General features: G+C 42.8%; 1 protein-coding gene across 1 annotated transcript in view; it reads right to left on the reverse strand.

Moving 5' to 3' along the window:
* Positions 1-569: 569 nt before the first annotated feature.
* Positions 570-22,202, reverse strand: part of ism1 (isthmin 1) — a 43,506-nt gene continuing 21,873 nt past the window's right edge. Inside the window, exons 2-6 of the mRNA XM_007892303.2 lie at positions 19,366-19,617; positions 10,520-10,778; positions 9,405-9,548; positions 2,361-2,450; positions 570-1,558 (exon numbers count right to left, since the gene is read on the reverse strand). Of these exons, the coding sequence (XP_007890494.2) occupies positions 1,041-1,558; positions 2,361-2,450; positions 9,405-9,548; positions 10,520-10,778; positions 19,366-19,617 (1,263 nt within the window). The 3' untranslated portion in view covers positions 570-1,040. The remainder of the gene's footprint in view (positions 1,559-2,360; positions 2,451-9,404; positions 9,549-10,519; positions 10,779-19,365; positions 19,618-22,202) is intronic.

A 22,202-nucleotide genomic window follows, 5' to 3' on the forward strand; every position in this document is an offset into this window, starting at 1 on the left:
AATTACAATTTATTTTAAGATTTGCTTTCCATGGAGAGGTTTATGAGTACCCTCTTGCTTATCCTTCTCTTTACTCAGCTGGCTGACAGTCCAGATGGTATCTAAAATAAGCAAACCACATGAAACGCCCTGCCCTGTATGTGTGTGTGAGTTTGTCTTGCGTGTGAGAGTTTGTGTGTGTGTGAATGTGTGTGCATGAGTACATATGTGTTTGTGAGTGTGTGTGTGAATGTGTGCGTGTGTTTTTGAATGTGTGCACGTGTGTATGAATGTGTGAGTGTGTGTGTGCGGTGTATGTGTGTGTGTACATATGAAACTACAGCTCAATAAATACTATACAAAAATAATGCAGACTTTTTAAAATCTTAGAACATTGTTTAAAAGAGGTTTCGATAAGAAAAATTCTCTATGACACAACTTTACAAAGTGAGGTTTTCTGTAGCATACGATTTGCGTTCAGCACAAACTAATATCTTATAAACAAACTCTTGAGGGGCTCAAGATCATATACAAGCCAATGGTTGTGGGGGGTGGAAGAGAAAGGCCTAAACTCTTAAAAGTGCCACTTCTTTTTGTTTACAGGTTTTATTCATTGAAAACGACTCCCAAATCACAGAAATGCTTTGAATACTGTAGCTGGTCTCCACCACTTACCCAACCCTTTCTCTCCCAATTCTCTCTAATTAGATTAAACACATTTTTTGCTTCCCTTTGCCTGTCTGCCTGCGTCCCCATTACAAATGGAGCTTTGCTTCCTGCCAAAGTCGCTTCCTCAGAGTTTGCACCTGGCAAAGCAATGTGTGAAAGCAGGCACCGGGTGATAAAATGTTTCTCCTCTACAGTATTTATTTTGGGTGCTTTGGTTGCATTACCCCCAGTGAGCTGGCCGCCCACAATTAACAATAAGCATGTCTCCAGAGGGTTGGCGACTAGCATTCGGTTTTAGTAAATATTCCTCCAACTCTAAAGTTAAGGGATGCTCCAGGGTAGGGTGGGGCATAGGGCTTTGGGGGAGCAGGGGAAGGGAGGGAGGTTTGCTTTTAATACTCCCGGGCTTCTTGGAACTGTCTATAGTATACTTCATCTGTAGGATTATCCGTACATTTCAGGCCGTTGTTTGGAGGCCTGACTTCGTTGTACCTGCTCCAGTCTCCTTTGCAGATGATCCAGGGGAGGATGTCCACTTTGTAGTGGAGTTCGGCCGAGAACTCGGTACTGATGAGGTTTGGTGTCCCCGCGCCTTTCCCCCTGGTGATGAGTTGCATGTTTTCATCGTAGCAGCAGTGCTGGGCGGCCAGTGTGGTGCTGTCCAGCGACAGCATTGAGCGGATACAGTAGCGGGCGGTCGGCTTGTAGATCTCCAGCCGCTCCTTGGGGCCACTGGCGTCCTTCCAGCGGAAGTCCTTCAGCTTGGGCTGGTCGTAGATGTCGGCGGTGCTGTAGGCCACTTCGGTTGGGTAGGAGCAGATACAGCTGGGAAGGTCATTAGCCACTTTGTGCATGTATTTTTTTAAGAATTCACTTTTACAGTTCATCCAGCGTTCACAACTGTCGGTATCTGAGAGGAGGAGGGGGCGGGTGTGTGGGAGGGTGAGGTGTTGGGGTGTCGGAGGGGGTGGGGGGAGGGAAACAATGTTCCAATATGTTAGCGTTTGCTTTAAAGAGACACCTGCACAATTTCGGAGTTCTCTCCGCACTTTCAGTTCACGTGACCTACCAGGATTAGCTTCCCCCCGTCCTGCTCACGTGACAACATTCACTTTATTATTCCCCCTAAAACCCTCCAGCCATGAGACCAACCCTGGTTCAACCAGCAGTTGTAGGAGAGCTTGCCGGGAGCCGGGTGTCCACAAAGTTCTGTTTTTCCTCTACGGTGCACTGACCAACAATTGAAACATGTGGCAGAAACATGATAATTGTGTTTAGAAGTACTTAATTGTATTCAGTGCAAATGTTTAACTGTATTTAGACATCCAGAAGATTGGTGTGTGTATGAATGCCATAATTTTCATAGCAGGAAATGATTTGTCGCTATATTTGGTGCGACAATCTTCCCAAACATGGACGGAGTGACGAGGTGAAACGTATCTCTGACAGCTTGTTTCAGCTCCTCCGTAGTCTCATATCACTGTTTTGTAACGGGGGTGGTTGTGGGGGTGGGGGTGGTGATAAGAGGACTTTGAGGACACCCTGCACTTCAGAATGAAGTGTTAAGTTAGTGAGGTTGTAACACAGGGCTCCCTGCGTATCAAACTCCTGGAACAACATGCTAGAGAGACTTAAATCTCATAACTGACAGATCAGAGAATAGCTCTGTTTGCAATGTTAAAGTTTTACATTAAGCAATGCAAGCAACCCACCTACTCCAAATAACTCGGTAGCATTTATGTCTTCTCCTCCAGCCATCAGGCTCATTTCGGTGGCAGCCGTCTTGAAAGTGTCTTCAATTCCTGGTGACGGGAGGGGATGGAGGGGGGAGAATAATAACAATCCTTGCATTGATATAGCATCTTATCATCTTGTTGAAACTTTTCAAAGCGCTTCACAAGATTTTAATAATAATCCTTGAATTTGATTTTGCGCCTTATCACGTCGTCGAGACGTCTCAAAGCATTTCATAGAATATGCAGTACTGTAAATCCTATGAATCGCATTGACTATTTTGTGGGCAAACATGGCAGCAGGTTGTGCAAAGCAATGTCCCACAAACAGCCACGGAGTGAGGGACCAATTTTATTCAGGCGATTTATTGGCCAGGAGAAACTCCCTTCTCTTTTCGAATAATGCCAATGAGATCTTGAACATCCATCCGAACAGGCAGATGAGACCTCGGATAACGTCTCATCCGAAGGACAGGGCGGATTTTGCGATAAAATGTAGTCATTGTGTATTCGTAGGAGAACACGGCAGCCAATTTGGGCACACCAATGTCACGCACAAAAAAACATGAACTGAATGATCAATTTTACGCAGAGGATTGCTGGCCAGGACACTGGAAGAAAATCCTTTCTCTTTTCGAATAGTGCCATGAGATCTTTAATGTGAGCAAGAAGACGGGAGCATGACTTAGCTGAAGGACGCTACCTCCTAAAATGCAGCGTCCCCTCGCCCAGCACTGCATTGGATTGTCACTGTACACTTTGAGCTCAAATTCCCGTGGGATTGAACCTGCAACCTTCTGACTCAATAGGCAAGAGTGGGTTTGATATATTGCTAAGAAGACCTCCAAATTCTCAATGAAACAAATGAAGAAGTGGGTTAAATCCTGAACTGTTTCCTATCAGTTCGCAAATAATAGTAATCACAACCCTTACATTTGATATAGCGCCTTAACACGTCATCAAAAGAGCAGCACTTCTCTCTGCAGTGTTTCAGAGGAATTACTATAAAGCAATCAATTTACAGTCAATTTTGTGCACAGCAAATTGTGCTAACTTCATAAGCCTGAGATTGCACATTCGTGTCTTAGGGCAAGCAGTTACTGCCATTTTCTCAGTTGCTCCACTGGTCACTGAATTCTTTTTTAAAAAAAGTTATTTAAAAAAAACGCTTTATTATTTTATTTTAGTCCTACTCACCCACCCCATTAAGATGAATTAGACCGAAACGTTCCACTTTGGGAAACCCTAACCCCCCCCCCCCCCCCAAAACTCTTCTAGGCCTCAAATTGTCAAAGGACAATATGGACCTGAACCATGTCTTCACAACCAGCCCAAGCAAGTCAGGTGACTGGATGGTCTCTCTGGCAGAGAAAGTCTGGCCTGAGCCGAGTGACCGAGTGCTCAAGGTAGCTCCGAGTTCAAGTATTCTCTGCTTCCTCTTTGTGAAAGCAGATCAAACTCCTCAGATCGGAAATAGTGCAAAACCATTCCCAACCAACATAGGGCTGAAAGCATCCACTGATCACTAACAGCTGGACCAACAAAATGTCCCCGAACTCTCAAACTCCATCTTTCTCTCTCTCTCTCTCTTATCCTTGCTGGCTCCCTTGCTTTCTTCAAGGCCAGTCTCAATATCTTCCTCTTCGACCATAGCTTTGGTCACCCACCCCTCTTGATTCCAACCCACAGTTCGGTCGCAAAACCTTGACTATCCAGCACCTTGGGACATCCTCCCAAAGAGAAAGATCCAATATATAAATGCAATTTGTTGTTGTTGTGCATTTGGTGTGTGCAGGAGGAGCAATCCAACCTGACCCCAGCCAACCTGTTGGATTCTTGTGGACAATTGGATGAATCAGTTCCATCCACTGTCTCATTCTTTGGGGAATAGCTGCTCATTTGTTAAAAAAAAACCAAAGCTTGTTTTTAGCAACAAATAGGTCTCATTCCCACTGGCCAAATGTAGACTGATTTGTTCATTATATATTTGGCTCGACGGGCTGGGAAATAGCCAGCTCTCACAACACTTAAGGCAAGCATAGACTCAAAGATCTCAACTACAAGTAGGCAGCCTGTTAAATGTACTTACTGGACTGATCTCACTGTGGAAACAGTGCAAATAATTAGTCATCACCCACAATACATATTGGCTACAGTGCTAACACAAAATTATACCAGCAATTATACAATCACTATAGTGTTACATACTGCCATCCTCTCTCTCTGAATCTGTTTTTCTGTCTCTGAGGCACTTTCTGTCTCTCTTTTTCTCTCGTTTTTGCTTTTCTTTCTTTCTTTCTTTCTTTCTCTCTTTCTCTCTTTCTCTTTCTCTCTCTCTCTCTCTCTCTCTTTCTCTCTCTCTCTCTCTCACCCTCTCTTTATCTGTGTGTGCCTCTCTCTGTTTCTTTCTTTCTGTATGTGTGTCTCTCTCTTTCTCTCTGTCACTTTCTCTTTGTCTCTCTGTAACTATTTTTCTCCATGTATCTCTTTCTCTTTGTCACTTTCTGTCATATACTTTCTCTGTGTGTCTCTTTATGTCTCTCTCTGTTTCTTCCAGCCCCTGGGCCATAGATTGGAGGGAGTCTGAGGTGCTTCAAACTATTTCCTTGTGGGATACACAAAACTGCTCAGACACTGGAGGACAGTAGTACCAAATTGACACTCGCGTAGAGAGACCATAAGAACTTTACCTGTCTCCCTCTTACACATTCCCTGGAGAAGATAATGGCTTGTGAGGTTCAGACAGTAACATTATCTAAAAGGAACTGGAGAAATATTCTATTTCAGAATTGGATTTTGCGCTATCATTCACCCATAAACCACAGTCACTCCATTACACAGTGAATCTTGTGCAGCTTTGAGATGTGGGGTGGGGAGAAGGGCATGTAAATAGGACTGAAAGGATCGTTCTTTAAAAAAGCCAGCCCGGACATGTTGGGACGAACAGCCTTATTCTGTGCTGTAAATTTCTCTGTGTCTATGGTAATGGATGAGATGGCAAAATTGTACAGGTACTATTATTTTTGAGTGCTCCGTGCAGCTCAGGCTTTGAAGAGGGAGCTTTCCTCTGGGGACGTTAACTATTGTCTGTCAGGTTGCCTCCCTCTGTAGCATTTGTGTCTCTGGATTCAAAGCCCTGCATTGCTCTTGAGCTCACACCCTCAAGGTCTGAGCCCAAATCTTAATACGATAGCGGGGGAACACTGCAGATTTGGATGTGCTACCTATCGGATGAGACGTTAAACCAGGGGGTCCTGGGTGGATAATAATAATCCTTGAATTCCCTGGAGGATGTTAAAAGATCTCATAACACTATTCAAACAAAAAAGAAGGGAGTTTCTCCATTGAATAGAATATTTGATCTGCAGAATTTTCTGAAAGATATTTACTGCCTGTCAAGAAAGGCTCATGAATATAATGAGACTGTCCAGATGTCATATTTAGTACAGTACAAATTGAAACGTGGCTCTGCTCTCTAAATACAAGGTTCTCAACATGAAAACACGAGACATTAAACTGCCCGTCATTAAAAACGACATGCAATCATAGCACAAAATTATACCTAAAGAGTTCCTTTACATCTGCATTAACAAAACAGACATGCTGACATTTATTTCTATAAGTAATCATTTCCCGTTGGAGAACGGTGCTTTGTGAACAGCATCTATAGAAAGGAAAAGCCCAGGTCAGATATAAAAGCTGTACCACCTATCTATAATCTTGGCATTTAATCATCGTGGGGAGGCTTAAAGTTCTGTCAGTTCTATAAGCAGAAAATTAGTAACTATACATCTTTTCAGAATCATAATAAAGGCTTGGGCCATGGCACTGTTCCTTTGAACCTCTTTTCTACAAACTTAATTGCTAGAGTATGTAAGGTTTCCTAGTAATTACTTGTACGTTCCTTAAAGAATAGCTGGACCGAAATTGAACTGTTTTTTTGGTTGTTCGAAACACGCTATGTATACAGCTTTACGAGCGAACCAGCGAACCGCAAACATCCCAGCTATACACAGGCTCAAAAGTTATTCTGGGCTGTTAGAAAGAACTGTGCAACACTGGCTCACAGATTACTATGCGGTGCAGTGGATGCTTGGGACACCGTCTCAAATTAGGACCGAGTTATGGGATTTTCCAAAGTTCCACGTAGCCTTACATTTTAAGGCAGTGGTCTTATGGCTAAAAACCTGGGAAATTTCGGGCCTTGTGTCCCAACAGCTACAACCAATCATCTTAACACTGCAGGATTTGTAAGGTTCCTGGGGAGCACAACTTCATTGAGCACTGAGTGACAGTGTCACTCTGCGTAGCCACAGGAAGCCTGGTGAGGGGATTGGAGAATACCACAAGGATGGGGTAAGAGGTGCAGGAACTGAGGCCGCTCTAAACCACGTTGTCGGGATATAATATAAAGTATCTAAACATGTATCTAACCTGAGCTGGGAGTGCTCTATGCTGACGCTGGATATTAAAATACAAACAGTGATTGTTTTCCAAAATCGATGAACGTAAAATAGTAAATTAATAAATATTTATTAGCAATAAATTTTGAAAGATTGCCTCATGTCAGGAGGACGTCTCAAAGTGCATCACAGGATTTACTGTAAAGTATAGTGTTTTAGTGTGAGGTAAAATTTACTGTAAAATGGAATGATTGGGTATTTGTAGGCAAACATTGCAGCAAAATTGCGCACCACGATATCCCACAAACAGCCAATGTATGAGTGACCAATTTTAAATGGCTTCAGCATAACTCGAAATACTATCTGCAAGACAGGAGTTTCTACAAGAACATGACGGAAGCTGCCTTTTACTTCAGGGCTAGGTCTCGGTCAAGCAAAAACACAAGGTCTGAAACGCTGGCCACAAAACGGGACTCAGCATCTGAAATTTCCCGGGGTTTTTAACTGAATCTTACAGTTTCATTCACAAACCAGAAGCTGGTGCTCAATTAGCACAGTAACCAGTTTGCAAAACGGCCCATTTTCAATTCCAATACAGTATCTCTAAACGGGTAAGAAATGCAGCTTTGGGAACTTACAAACCTATACAGTACTGGAAGCAGTCAGTGTGCACCACACATCACGCTTTCCTACACTGAAAACCGCAGGGAAACTCACCCTCTAGTTTAATTAGCAATGCTCCGACATCCAAATTTGGAGGCTGTGAGAATCCGAGAGATCTGCAGCAAGTGCTGTTTATTTGTGAAATCACAAGAGTAGCCCTGACATATTCCAGCGCTTGTAAAAGCTTTCAGTCTCTAGCAGAGGAATTAGCCAGTCAAGGTTGTACAGCCAGGTGATGCTGACAGGCGCTCTCAACAATCACAGAGTGAGACTGGTCTCTCTTTGCCCGTCCAAAGTCATGGACATTAAATCGCATTTGCCGTGTGCAATTTGTGCTGCCGCTGTTGCTCACAAACACACAGTATGGAAGCAGTGCATCACTCCATTTCACAGTAAATTTTACAGAACACTGGAACGCTATACTTTACCATAAATCCCGTGAAGCACTTTGAGACGTCCTCCTGACATGACAGGCGCTCTTATCGAAATGCATTAATTAATAAATATTTATTAATTTACTATTTTGCATATGGTCAAATCGCTATCACTGTCAGCATCGACCATTCCCAACTCATGAGGGGTAGCATCCGGGAGCGCTTGACAGTGGCAGAATCTGACACTGAGCCAGGGGGAGAGGAAGGGGGGAGGTGAACCATAAGCACGATCGAAAAGGAAGATCTTTAGGCGAGATTTGAAGATGGGGAGGGAGGGGGCAAAGCAGAGGGATTGAGGGAGATAGTTCCAGAGTTTCGGGGCCTTGTGGCTGAAGGCACTGCCACCGATGGTGGAGCGGAGGGGATGAGGGACAAACAGGAGGCTGGAGCTAGCCGAGTGGAGGCAGCGGGTGGTGAATTGGGGGCTAAGCAGATTGGATAGGTAGGGAGGTGCGAGCGCATAAAGGGATTTGATACTTTACATTATACCCCGACAGTGTGTATCAACACCACCACAGTACCAGCAGCTCCTAATCTACCCTTGTGATATTCTCCATTCGCTACTCCAGGCTTCCTCTGGCCTCATTGAGACACGTCAGAGGTATTTAATAACTCAGGCAACTGTTACAATCGTGATAAAAATATCACCTTGTGAGATGCCATTATTATGCCCACAGTCGCCTCTCTGTTCCCCCCCCACCCCCGATCCCTCACTCCTAATGCCACCACTGGACACTATCCTGCATAAAAGGTAATAATAATAATAAGCCTTGTATAGCACCTTATCATGTCATTGAGATGTCTCAAGTGCTTGGATCAGTGCACGTTGTTGTTGGTGGTGGTGTATTAATGACAACAATTTTACATTTATACCATGCCTGTCATGTCAGAGGGTGTCTCAAAGCCTCTTGACTTTATTGGTTTACTATTTAATATCAGTTTACATTATGCCACATAACCTCTCCACAGAATCTGTAGTCACAACGCATTAAGTGAGCGCATTGCATCCTGTGCACCACTTATACTGGGTAACGTGTTGGACAGTAGCTGAGTGACGGCAGGAATAGTCGGTTGCCGTAGTGATTCAAATCCCTGAACCTATGCACCAATGTTATCCAAACAAGTACCGCCCTATTTCAGATCCCACCGCACCACCACAAAGAAACTGGAAGACATTCTGAACATCCCTGGCTTGACGTCAACTCCACCACTGTTCAGGTGGACCTTAAAGATCTGTGTTGTAAACTTCTATGATTCTATACGTTGTCTGTTAATTCAACACTGTTTTTTAAAAGTAATAATCATAATAATAATCCTAGCATTTGATATAGCGCCTTATCACGTTGTACTGACATCTCAAACCGCTTCACAGAATAGACTACAAAGTGAATTGACTCTGTGTTTTGTGGGCGAAACGGTGGCAGCCAATTGTGCACAGCAGTGTCCCACCCATCGTCGTGGATTGAGCGATCTGCCAAAAGGCTTAATAGCACTTTTGTTGAGTTGTTCAGGAAAATACTGACCGGGGCAGTTAGGCATGTCGCAAGTCCTTGATTCAGTGGCTGTACACGCGTATCCACAGGACCTTGTTCGCTTCTGGTTGCCGCTTCCGCAGGTGACACTGCAGAGCGACCAGGCGCTCCAGTCACCCTCTCCGTCAAGGTAATCTGGGGGAGGACAAAAGAAAATGTGCTTGAGGTTAGCTGCCGTCGGTTGCGGTGAGATCCATAATTGGAACCACGTGTTCTACCTGAATCTTAGGCCCAAACCCTTTCATTTGTATGCCGTTCAAATAGCTTTCACACGCGCGCATACACACACACACACACACACACATACGAAGCACTGCTGCCACATTCTTTCTTTAATCCAAGGCAGCTGGAAAGTTTCAGCTGTAAATCTTTATTACGGAGCCAGCGGTTCGCAACGGCTGACTTTTTGCCGCAACAAACACTGGCGTGTAAATTGAAAAAAAATATATCAAATCTCATTTTGCAGCGTACATCTGAGAGTCTTAATTATTGTTCGTGAAACGGCCAGCGTGATGTACGGAGGCTGAACCCCACAGCTCGGCTTTACTTGATCAGTCTGAAGTACAACAAATACTAAAACTACAATTGGTTGGACTGCTGCCATCACAATCCAGATGTTTTTTTTTCCTGCAGAACATACTTTAATCATACCTAATAATACTGGGGAGGGCATAATCACACAAACCATGTCATCCTGATGTAGACCATTTATTTCACTTGGTTTATTTCCAGTGAATGCTCTTAAGAACATTAGAATTGCTGGACGAAAGAAGGCCCCACGTCTATCGAGCTTGCCTTCCATGGTGGAAGGCAGTCGCATGCACTTGTCATGTCCCAAACTATGCATTGTATCCGAAGGTATTATTTCCTAAAATAAATCTAATTTGCTTTTGAAAGAATCAACACTCTTTGCTTCCACCGTCTCTCTCCCCAGAGAGCCTGTTCCATGTGTTTACTGAAACAGTGTTTTCGCAGATTTGTTTTGAATTTACCCCCTCTTCAATCGCAGGCTGTGTCCTCTGGTTCTACTGTACTGGACAAGATAAAAGAGTTTATCATGTTTCCGCTTTACTGAAGCCCGTAACCGGAATGGAATGTAGACTTACCATATTCTGGTTGTCCCTTGGATTCCCATTTCCGATGAGTGGCTGCTCTTCTGTCCCACCCACCCACAGGGTTCAAGAAATTGCTGTCTTCACCAGCACCATCATAGTTGCCATCACTGTCACCCTTGTGGTTTGTTGCTGACGATTTTTGCCACCAGTTCCTCCAGTCGGACGATGGTACCGGCCAGCTGGGTTTCGCCTCTCTTTGTAAATGTCTATCTGCCTCAATTTCGGTTCCATCCACCACCTCAATGGTAACCTAGGCAATGTGACGGAGGTTGTGTTATTTGCAGGTGGACAAACCTAACGCGATATCAACACATCATCATCATCGCTGATGGTTTTGCAACATTCTATTTGTTTTCCTTTTCCGATTGCCCCCCCTCCCCCCCTCTCAATCACTTCAGATTCCCATCGGGCAGAGAAAATCCAACTGCCCACAGCCGAGTGCAGAGCGTGTGACTGTCAGGTAATGTAGTGAAGCTCTCTGAGACGCTACCCCTCCTCACACTCATCTACAAATCTCTTCACTCCCTGGTACCTCCCTAGCTCTCTGATCTGCTTATTCCTCACCGCACCACCTGCTGACTCAGTTTGGCTGGCTCCAGGCTCCTTCATGTCCCTCATCCCCTCCATTCCACGTCTCAAAGCGCTTCACAGAATAGCTATGCTTTCAGCCACTACGCCCTGAAACTCTGGAATTCTCTCTGAGTTTAGGCGCTATATAAATGCAAACTGTTGTAATTAGTGTCCAGTGACAGGTTGAACATATCGATATCAACAACAACAATTCACACTTATATAGCACCTTTAAGGTTAGGAGAATGAATCAAAGAACATTAGGCCGAAAAGTTGGTTGACGTGACAAAATTTAATGCGTAAAACTCTTTTTTTGGCTTGCATTCGATAATTTTAAAAAAGGATTTAAGAACATTGCATTTCCTTGCAAAACTGCCCGTAATTTTAAGCAGAAGGACAACTATGAGAATTGAATAGCTATTGCAAAGAATTGTGAACTTTATCATTCACTGGGGATTTCTGGAGGGATTTTAGTACACAACATCTGTTAGTATGGAACATCTATGAAAAACATTGAACTCATTGAGACTGTTACTGTCAGTGGAACACACATAAACTGCATTGCAAAGGTCTCTTCCCTCCCAGCTTGCAAAGCTTCCCATGGGAACTTCCAAGAGTAAACTGTGAAATGTCTTCTCGAGTTCTGAAGACAATCAAGTGAAAATTCCTGGATATCAGTTTAAGAATTGCAATTCAGGTAATTCAACTCTCGTAGTCTGGCAATTATGGCATCTAGGTGGTTTCTACAGGCCTGTTCCTTGCCGCATCTGATAATCTGTATCTGATCTTTATTAAAACGATAGAGTTGCTTAGAAGTTATAATTTAGTGAGTTCAATTATCATAGTAATAGAAGAGCCTGAGGGTTGAAGAGAGTTTGGTAACAATTATTAATTATTAATGTCTTCAATGCTCTACCATGTCCTGATGTATCTAGTGATGGTAACACAGGTCTCTTGACTTCCTGCCTCAATCCCTCTGGCTCGCCCATCTCTTTATCTATCTTTAAATTCCACTTGAAGATCTACTTTCTTCCTTGATCAGCAATCTGACCCCGCCAACTGTGCTCAGTTATTGCTGCTCCATCTCATCACTCTGAATGGATCCAACATTTCCCAGCTCGGAGGCTAGTTCGCTCGCCTCCAAGTCACAAATCGTGGGACTAAAGCTCACAGAGTCTAAACTGACACTTCAATGCAATCATAGGGGGAGTTTTCTGACCAACAATCCTCCATGGCTGTTGTGGGACATTTCTGCAAATTTCTGGAAATTGTCCATCGAGCCTTCAGGTAAGTTATAATAATAATAATCCTTGCATTTTATACGGCGTCTCATTACCTCATTGAGACGTCTCAAAGCGCTTCACAGAATATATTGTAAAGTGGATTGACTGTGTATTTTGTGAGCGAAACGCGGCAACTAATTGCACACAGTTGTATCCCACAAACAGTAGTGGATTGAGTAACCAAGTTACAAACGTTAAATTTTTATGTTTAAATATAATAATAAAAAACACACTAATTTCGGCAAGAAGAAGCAGCAATGCAATCCACAGACAGACGTGAAAGAAAAATGACCCTCCCATGGGCCTAAGCAGCTATTGTAAATTTTAGCACTTTTCGGGTCCTGTGGTTAAAAATGCGTTAAAAAAAAGCCGCATCTGCCCTAACCGCTTGGAACCTTTCACCACTTTTCCACTGAGCTCCCAGCAGAAGACAAGACACTCCACAAAAAGGTGGGCCGGGCTTTAAATAGCCTTCTCTGCACCCCAGCTGAGAACTGGCAAAGCTATTTTAATAGTAACCAGATTGTGTTTGGTCAAAGAATATTACACGTAATATTTGCCGCTTTGGAACGAAAGAGGTTCCTTTTAAAGGAACCTGCGTTGGGGAGTAAAAGACGCTTCCCAAAGATAAGGATTTTCTGAAATCCTGCACAATCTTAGCATTTTAAAAGTTAAGCGGTCTTAAGGCTAAGACCCATGACGCTTTCAGGTATCCAGTCTATTACAGCAATTATGTTTGTGACACATGTGTAGGTATTTATTTTGCTGTGTGTGGTGGAGGGTTTTGAAAGAGGTTATTGGATACTATGAGCGTACAGCAGGAAAGGCAATGCATTTGGATGGGGATCTTCTCGATTGCAAAATAACTAAACCGAACTAATTTGTTATCCTCTCATCCAATAAACTCTGGCACCGTACGCTTTCCCGAGCTCCCTTTTGCAAGCTTTGTAAGTTCACGTTGCGTCCCCGGAAGGCTACATCACTCATACATTCCTTGCTGAGGTTTCTTGAAACCACCGAAGAAAAATGGCAGAGAGGGCATTTCCGCCATTCCTTCGCTCGAGCCAAACATTGCGTCATGCTATAACACTGAATGTTAACAGGGGATCAGTTTAAGAAAAAAGATAATTTATTAGCTGAAAAATTTGTAAGAAAAACATATCCATTACGCAGTATATTGAATTTCCAATTTAGAGTGTAGTCATCAGTTAGATAATTAGCTTGCGTTTACCTACAGAACACACAGCCTCTACACTTCACAGTCAAATCCTACAAAGCACTTCAGAGACGTCCTCTCGACCGTCGTGAAAATAATAATAATTATAATCGTTGCATTTGATACGGCGCTTTATCATGTGGTTGAGACGTTTCAAAGCGCTTCACAGAATATATTGTAAAGTGGATTTCCTGTGTATTTTGTGGGCCAAAAGCTCTTGACCAAACTAAAGGATTATATTTATTATAATTATATTCATTTAACTACTAGGTACAACGATTCAGTCATGTGCTTTCTGAGAGCAAAGTTTGAGATCAGAATTATATTGATTTGCTAATTTGAAACGCGACTCTCTCCCCCGTTAGGGTGGATGTTTTGGATATTTTTATGGGGAGAAAAATATATTTATTTAATAAATTTATTTATTTATTTTATTTAAAAATAAATTCCTTATTTATTTAAATCCCCTTTTCATGCTGTTCACCATTAAAGTGGGTTAAAAGGTTACTTAGTTCATGTTGCCAGTTAGAAAATGTACAAAGAGTTAGAATATAAAGATACAGCAAACGCCTTGTAACTCAACTCTTCCTTAACTACCAATCAAGTTAATTGGTTGCTGCATTTCACCCACAGTCAATTCACTTTACAGTATATTTTGTGAAGCGCTTTGAGAGTCTCAAAGACGCAATAAGGTGCTATATCAAATGGAAGGATTATTATTATTAAGTCATTGTGCTGTCAATATCCTAGCCCAATTTATTTATGTATTTATACATATGCCTAACTCACCACTCCTGATAACTTGTCAATGAGCCCTTTTCTCTTGGAGTGATGAGTTATTGAGGGGATTGTTCCAAGTGAAGATGTGACAGACAGTTTGAAGCCAGATCAAAGATTATGGAAGTCTAACTTGCAGCCTGAGTTTTAGAGATTCTGAACGTATTGAATAGGGTTGGCTTTTAGCCAAGCAAAATACTCGAGAGTAAGCCACCATCCCTCTAAACAGGCAGCTGAAAGCTATGATGTGCGATCTAGAAATTGAATGTGTACACCCAGCTTCATGGACAGTGAGAACATTTTGGGGTGGGAGGAGGGGAGAGAGGCAGAGGAAGGGTGTTCACCTCTGGCGAATCTGGGTCTTTCTATTCAATACTTTAGGATTTACCAAATTTAATCCACATTTCATCCCCTAGATCCGTCAGCCTTCTAACCAGCCCACCCTCCCAATGGTTCACTGAATATAATGCAGCTCTAAGGATCTAACAGGTTGCATTTGAAACGGTGCCTCATCACATCAATGCATATTAGGGGGTCTTTGCAGCACAACAACAAATTACATTTCTAAAGCGCCTTTCACGACTGGAGGACGTCCCAAGGTGCTGGGAGTGACTTTGAAGTGTGGTGTCTTGTTATGCAGGTAATCTGCACTGGCAATCAAGCCCAAAAACAGCAGTGTCTCAAAAATAATAATAATCCTTACATTTAATGTAGCACCTTATACGTCGAGAGGACGTCTGTCTCAAAGTGCTTCACAGGATAATCGATACAATTTACGTTTACACAGCTCCTCTCACATCCTTCTGTCGTAAAAGACATTAAACCAAATGCATGTAAGGATATCAACCTTTGAATAGAACACAGGGTTCGTAAAGGTCAGCGCTCTAACATAGGACTGTGTGAATTATTTCCAAAGAGAATCGTTGAAGCAAAACAGCCTTGCAAAACCCAAAACAACAACAAATTGCATTTATACAAAGCCCTTCACCTGGGAAGGACGTCGCAAGGCACTGGACAGTTAAGGGATTGCACCTGAGCTGGAGGGGGTGGGAGGGGGCCGAAAGCACGACCAAAGAGTAAAATCTTGAGATGGGCCTTGAAGGAGGCAATGGAGTGGGTGAGTCGGAGGGATACCAAGATGGAATTCCAGAGGGTGAGGGCAGAAAAGCTGAAGGCCTGACCACCAATGGTGAGGCACGCCTGGCAGGGGACATGAAGCATGCCAGTGCCTGCTAAGCGGAGGGAGCAGACAGGTTGATATGGTGTTGATAAGTTACAGAGTTAGGGAGGGGCAAGACCCTTTAAAAGATAGATTGAATGGAAATACTGCAGAAGTACCAGTTGCAGGGGTCTCCACACTGGCCGTACTCAAATTCTACGACAATGAATAAGGCATATTTTTTGTTAGTTTGTGGGGAAAAAAAGCACTAAATCATTTAAATTTTACAAGAATTACTTTTTTAGAAAGTGGCCATTTTTGCTCAGTTTTGGAATTGCCCCTCCCTAACTCTGTAACCTATTAACACCATATCACTGCCACCTCTCCCACTTACAACGCTCGTACAATTCGAACTGGCAAAATTCTGAAACTCTCGTAGGTTAGTGGAAAAAGATGAGGCTCAAAAAGACAACCAATAGATGAGTTTAATCAAGTGGAGCCATGTATTGAATTGGATCCCTAACAGCAACATCTGTATTCTGCACTTGGCTGCCTACTCGACGGTGGGCAACCTCTGTGCTTAAATCTGATTGCAATAAACTCCTGATAACTAAACTAAACCCTGCATTAACTTGTCACTACCGCTTAAGTCATCGGGCTGTCAATATCCTGGCCGCAGTTATTTGCGTATTTATACATATGCCTAACTCGCCACTCCGAATAACTCGTCACTGAGCCCCTTTCCCTTGGAATGATGAGTTATCAGAAGTTTACTGTGTTTATCACAGTGTGGGTTAATGGCACAGATCAGCTTGGGTGAGTGATAACTGGTCACTGAACTCTTTTCCCTCGGAGAGCAACAAATTAGCAGGAATTTACTATGCTTCTTTTTTATATAGAAAAAAAGCTAAATCTAAAAAATATAAGTTGAGTTTCCCTGTTCTGCAGGTGTGACATCGTGGGTAGCTTTCAATAAGAAGTCTGAAAGCTGTTCGTTTTTCTGTTGGTGTCCAACCCACAGTTTCAGTTGAGAAAGTCTGTCAAGTTCGCAAATGTTTCATTTTTAGTTTTGTACAGATTTAGCTGCTTTTCCCCCAAAAAGGAAATCACCAGCTTCTTCTCCCAGTCGCTCCTCAAAAGCAGTCAGTAAAATGAGCAATAATTCAAATGTGACGAATTTGGGCCTAAAAATTAGACCAATGAATTCCTACAGACTAATATTCAGTGATCCAAAAACATCAATTTGCACACATATATATATATATGGCGCCTTTCTCACGGGAAGAAAATGTTTTACAAAGATGGAGTTGGAGCCTGAGCTGGGAGGGAGATAGGAGGGAAAGGGGGCCGGTAAGCAGAGTAGGATGATTTCAGAAGAGAGGTCTGTGGGAGGGAGAGGGAATGTGGGAGTGACTGGGCAATGCGGTCAACAGAAGATTTTAGATGAGTCAAGCCATTCACACTTGCCACATTCTACAGTGTGGATGTAAAATGCATTTATCCGAATAGACCTGTCCAAGCCCTCCGCTCTGCAAAATAGGCCTGCTCCATGTCCGCTGCCTTTGTAACTTCATCCCACGGTCCCATCGCCTTGCCCAATCTCTTGCCTCCTTCAAGGCCCGTCTCAAGTCCCTCCCTGATTGTCCAGCACCTTAGGACATCCACCAGACACGAAAGGCGCTACACAAATGTAATTTGTTGTTGCTCCAAGTAGTATGAGGAGCAGGGCTTTGAAACATGCGGTATAAATGCAAGTTTACAGGATCACATCAGAATAGAATGTTTTGAGGGAATGAGGAATGACTGGGAAAAGTTAATTGGAATGCCAATAATGTTTGCAAATTGGCAGTAATAAAAATGCGGGAGATATTTATAGGACTGTTTGTGAGACTGAAATCAAAACTCATTCCAGCTGTATCTGAAGGGCTACATGGTGGTTGAGCAAAGATGCAAAATATAGTCGGAAAAATAAGATTGTAAATCCGTTTGAGGAATCTGGGTAAAGGATTGAGTGGACTTTAAAGTGAAGCAAAAGCAGGTACAGAGATAGTCCAAGAGAAACTGAGTGCAGGACGTGAACAATATACAGCATATATTTACATAGTGGAGTCCTCAGTGGATAGAGTGATTGCCTCATAAGATGGAGACTTGGGTTTGATTCCCAGCAGGGCGAAAGGTTGGGTAAGTTTCCTTACTCCACACGCCTCTGTTTACCTAACAGTAAGTAGGAACCCGGTTGTTAGTTGACTGGCAATTGTTTTTCCAGGGATTAGGGGTAGGGTTAGGATTATTCCTTCAAAATAAATGTAACAATTGTTGTGGGACAGTCCTGTGCACAATTGTGCTTTTTACCCACAAAATATACAGTCAATTCATTTTACAGTTTATTCTCTGAAGCTCTTTGAGTCGTTTCGAAGATGTGATAAGGCACTATATCAAATGCAAGGATTATTATTTATCGAAATATATATATGTAGCCACTGAAGGATGAAGGAAAGTATATGTGTCATAGAGAATGATGCTGCAATACTGGAATATACGGATGTGCAACTTTGAACTTGTGCCCTCTTGTTCTTCTGCCTGGTGTATTCATAATCATTATTAATTATTATTATTAAGCATTATTATTATCATTGCTCTGAGTTTATTTTCTCCTCATCCCATTTACATCAGGCAAATTTTGCGGAAAACTGGTTATTCCAGCCTACAATTTGGAATCCTGGACTTTTAAGAAATGTGGAAAAACTGCCTTCCAAATGAGACTGACTGTAAGAGATTCGCATAACTCTGGCAATCTTAGATTTTGAGGCAAAAATGATCTTGCGAGCTAAAACCAGGTGGAAATTCAGGGCTTTGCTTTTTTTGACAACGCTTTTAGTCTGCACCCTTAAGATTCCCTCTCTGCTCTTTTCTGTTAGGTTTTCCTACTACATCCCATGTGATAGGTGCTATATCAAGTTCTTTTTTGGACACTCCATATGAAGCAGAACGTTGTTTGGGTTTTTTTTACATGCGGGTTAATATGCATTGCAGAATAAGTTGAGCTATGAGCTACGATTAGCCAAGCTAGGGCTCTTCTATCTTGAGAGAAGATGATTCAGAGGAGACCTCATATGACAGTATAACAGTAAATCCAGATCATTACTTTAGAATACACCAAGACAGCAAGAGAACACAAGTTTTAGTGTTGTAACTTCGGGACAGATACAAGGATGTTTTTCTTTACTCCGAGGGTAATCAACGACTGGAACAGCTTGCCAGGGACGGTGGTTGAGGCCAGGACACTGGGACTCATTTAAAAAGCAGGGTGGGTGTTCTGGAGGAATATGGTTGGATGGGCCAAAGGGCCTTCTTCATCTAAATATTATATTATTATTATTATTATTAAACCAATCTTGTGATCCTGTGAAGTTTCCAGGAAAGCAGAGAGCACAGATCACTTCAAGATGCGATGAGTTGTATTTCTGGAAGGAGCTGATAGACAAATGGGCATCTCCTGTCCTTAAACATTATTAGGCTCTTAAATTAAATGAGTTACATTTTGGCTCAAACAATAACCTCACTCATAACCGGCAGACCTTATATCTCGCCACCTCTGTAGGGGTAAACAATATGATCACTGCCGCAGAATGTAAGGAAACAATAATAATCTTAATATGGCGCCTTCATGTCAGGAAGACGTCTCAAAGCACTTTGCAGAATATACTGTAAAAGTGGAGTGATTATATGTTTTGTAGATGAATGACTAAAAGATATTGGTAGTTATTTCCACTGCCGAAAGGTTATAGTGAACCTGCCAAACTGGCACCATTAGATAGAACACCCATTTTACCTGTATGTTGGGATTTTGGCCATTGATGTCCGCTTTGGACAAATCAGGGAAGTTCTCCAGATCTAGCAGGAATGTTCTGGGTCCATCTCTCTGGAAGGGGACATGTCCATCCTCCTGCTTGGGCTGGGGTTTGGGAAACGTTCTTTGTCCAGTCCGATAAAGAGGAGAGACATTCTTCCCTTCGGAGTCAGTCCCTGAACCAGAGGCTCGAGCCAAACTGGAAGACGAAGGGTTTCCCATATTAACGCCATTCTGTAAACAAAGAAAATATCAGCGTAGATCAAAACAAATGCAGTGAACTGAGCAACGGAAGTTAGCAGAAACACTGTGGGTAGTGCGTAGAGTGCTGGAGTATAGAATAGGGGAATTCAAGTTTGGTCACCTCACCACCAACCTTACTGAGATCCTGCCCTCATTCACAATGCTGTGGTAAGGTGTTGAGTGAGGTGTCTTTGTCATTGTACCTTGGTTGGCCCCAAGGTCTGAACAGCTCCTATGCTGTCCTAGAAGCCTCTCTCTCTGTGAAGGGCGCTATATTGTTGTTATTAATAAGTTGTTGTGATTGTTGTAGAATCCTTTAACACTACTCAAGAAGTACCCCAACTCCCTCCCCCATTTCTCACGTAGCGAATGTCCTACATCTTTAACTTGGAATAAAGGGGAAGTGTGAAAGAAAGACACAGTCAGGATACTTATAGTCATGTTGCACTATACCCAGCTGCCATTTTGTAGACAATGGGGGAGAAGTGAACCAATAGCACAGTCATAGAGTTAGGTCTGTAGGCAAGACCTTCGAAACAAGGGGCGAGGGCAAGAGAATTAATTGAGAGAGCACCACGGGCTGCTGGTGAGGCAGGGAGCTTGAAGCAGCCTGCAGTTGGTGGCCCAGAGGGGGTAAAGTCGCAATGCAATTGCATGGAGTCCTGTAGCATATTGGTTAGGGCACTCGCCTTGCAAGCAAGAAGACCCGGGTTCAAATCCCAGTCAGGGCGAAACCTTGGGCAAGTTTCTTTATTCCACCTGCCTCTGTTTACCTAGCAGTTAGTAGGAACCCAGCTGTTTGTCGATTGGCGGATCGCTTTCCGGGGATAATATTATCCTAAAAAAAAGAACTGGTCATTCACTCCATGGCTGTTTGTGGTGTGCGCAATAGGCTGCCTCGTTTCACCCACAAAAATATACAGTCAATCCACATTACAATATATTCTGTGAAGTGCTTTGAGACGTCTCAACGAGGTGATAAGGCGCTATATCAAGTGCAAGGACTATTATTGCAGAGGTAGTTGTGGGGCTAGGCCACTTGAAGATAAACACAAGAATCTTCAACTAAAACCAGCCTTCTGACCCTAGGAGTTAAGAGCAAAGTCACATTGACTTTCTGGAACACCAAGGTGGCTGCATGGTTTGCAAATCCAGAACAAGAGCAACCAACATGTGAAAGTCGGGGGTTTGTTTTAGTACCATTGGATAGATAATAAGCAGGAATTCTGTAACAGACTATGTGATAATTATCACCAGAATATACCATAAGGTCCCCAATAATGAATTAGAGCCTTAAATGATTGCCAAACAGGTATTAAGTCATGCTATATACTGTATATATTTTCAGCTGCTATGTTCCTAAACTCTGGAGCTCTTTCCTTCTGCTTTTCCGTCTCACGGCCCTTCCATCTCACTCGCGCCACCCTCTCCACACACAACTATCAATTAGGTCGCGCCTTAAAACCTACCTCTACAACTGCGTCTCTCCCTTTCCCCCCCACCCTCTCCCTTGATCGTCACTGTAAAGCACTCTGAGGCTTTATCCTAAATTAAGTGCACAATATAGATGCAAGCATTCTTACTCTACACACCTCTGTTTACCTAGCAGTAAGTAGGAATTCAGTTGGTATGTCGCCTTTCCGGGGGTAATAAAAGTCCTTTCAAAATGAAGAACAAATTGGTCACTCATTCCACAGCTGTTGGTGGGACACTGCTGTGCGCAATTGGTGATTCGTCCATTTTCTAGGCAATTCACTCTATAGTATATTCTGTGAAGCGCTTTGAGACGTGTCAAAGACATGATAATGCGTTATATCAAATACAAGGATTATTATTATTATTATCACTGCCCCTACAGCCTTTAGCAGCTCTTTATTAAATTCGCTTTTTACTTGCTGTCTAACACCAGATGCTTTAAGCACGGCAAAGGCAAAGTAAATGCTGCTGAAAGGTTAATAAAGACATTAGTGATTCAGGACCTGAAGGAACAGCAATGTGACTGGTGCCATATAGTCTTACAAGGCTTTTGGCTCAGTAATAGGTTACTAGGAAATAAACTACACTCTTCATTATTGGATTATATATCACAGTGCATTAAAATGTCAGCTTGCTGAGCGCAGAACCAATCCTGAACAAACCTGTGCCTCATAATGTAACACAACAATATTGAATTCAAAACCATGTTAACTCTTGAGTAATAGACATCCGCGAGAGTTTGGAAATCCGCTTAAGACTTGTGGCCAAGTGATCCCTGGGGTGGATTACTTTACTGATTATATCTTGCTCATGTTATAATATGTAGCAGAAAAATGCCTTTCCACATGACTGGCTACTAAAACTCTACACTGCTGCAGCTCTACATTCACTGGGAGGCAATAATAATAATAATGCATTTGCATTTTGCATTTGATATAGCGCCTTATCACGTCGTCGAGATGTCTCAAAGCGCTTCACAGAATAAACTGTCAAGAGAATTAACTGTATGTTTTGTGGCAGAAATGCGGCAGCCAATTGCGCACAGGAAGATACCTTGTCCCAAACGTGAGCCAGACTCCTGTGCTGACTGCCTGACGGAC

Source organism: Callorhinchus milii, unplaced genomic scaffold, assembly GCF_018977255.1.
Source record: "Callorhinchus milii isolate IMCB2004 unplaced genomic scaffold, IMCB_Cmil_1.0 Scaffold3, whole genome shotgun sequence".
Classification (NCBI taxonomy): domain Eukaryota; kingdom Metazoa; phylum Chordata; class Chondrichthyes; order Chimaeriformes; family Callorhinchidae; genus Callorhinchus; species Callorhinchus milii.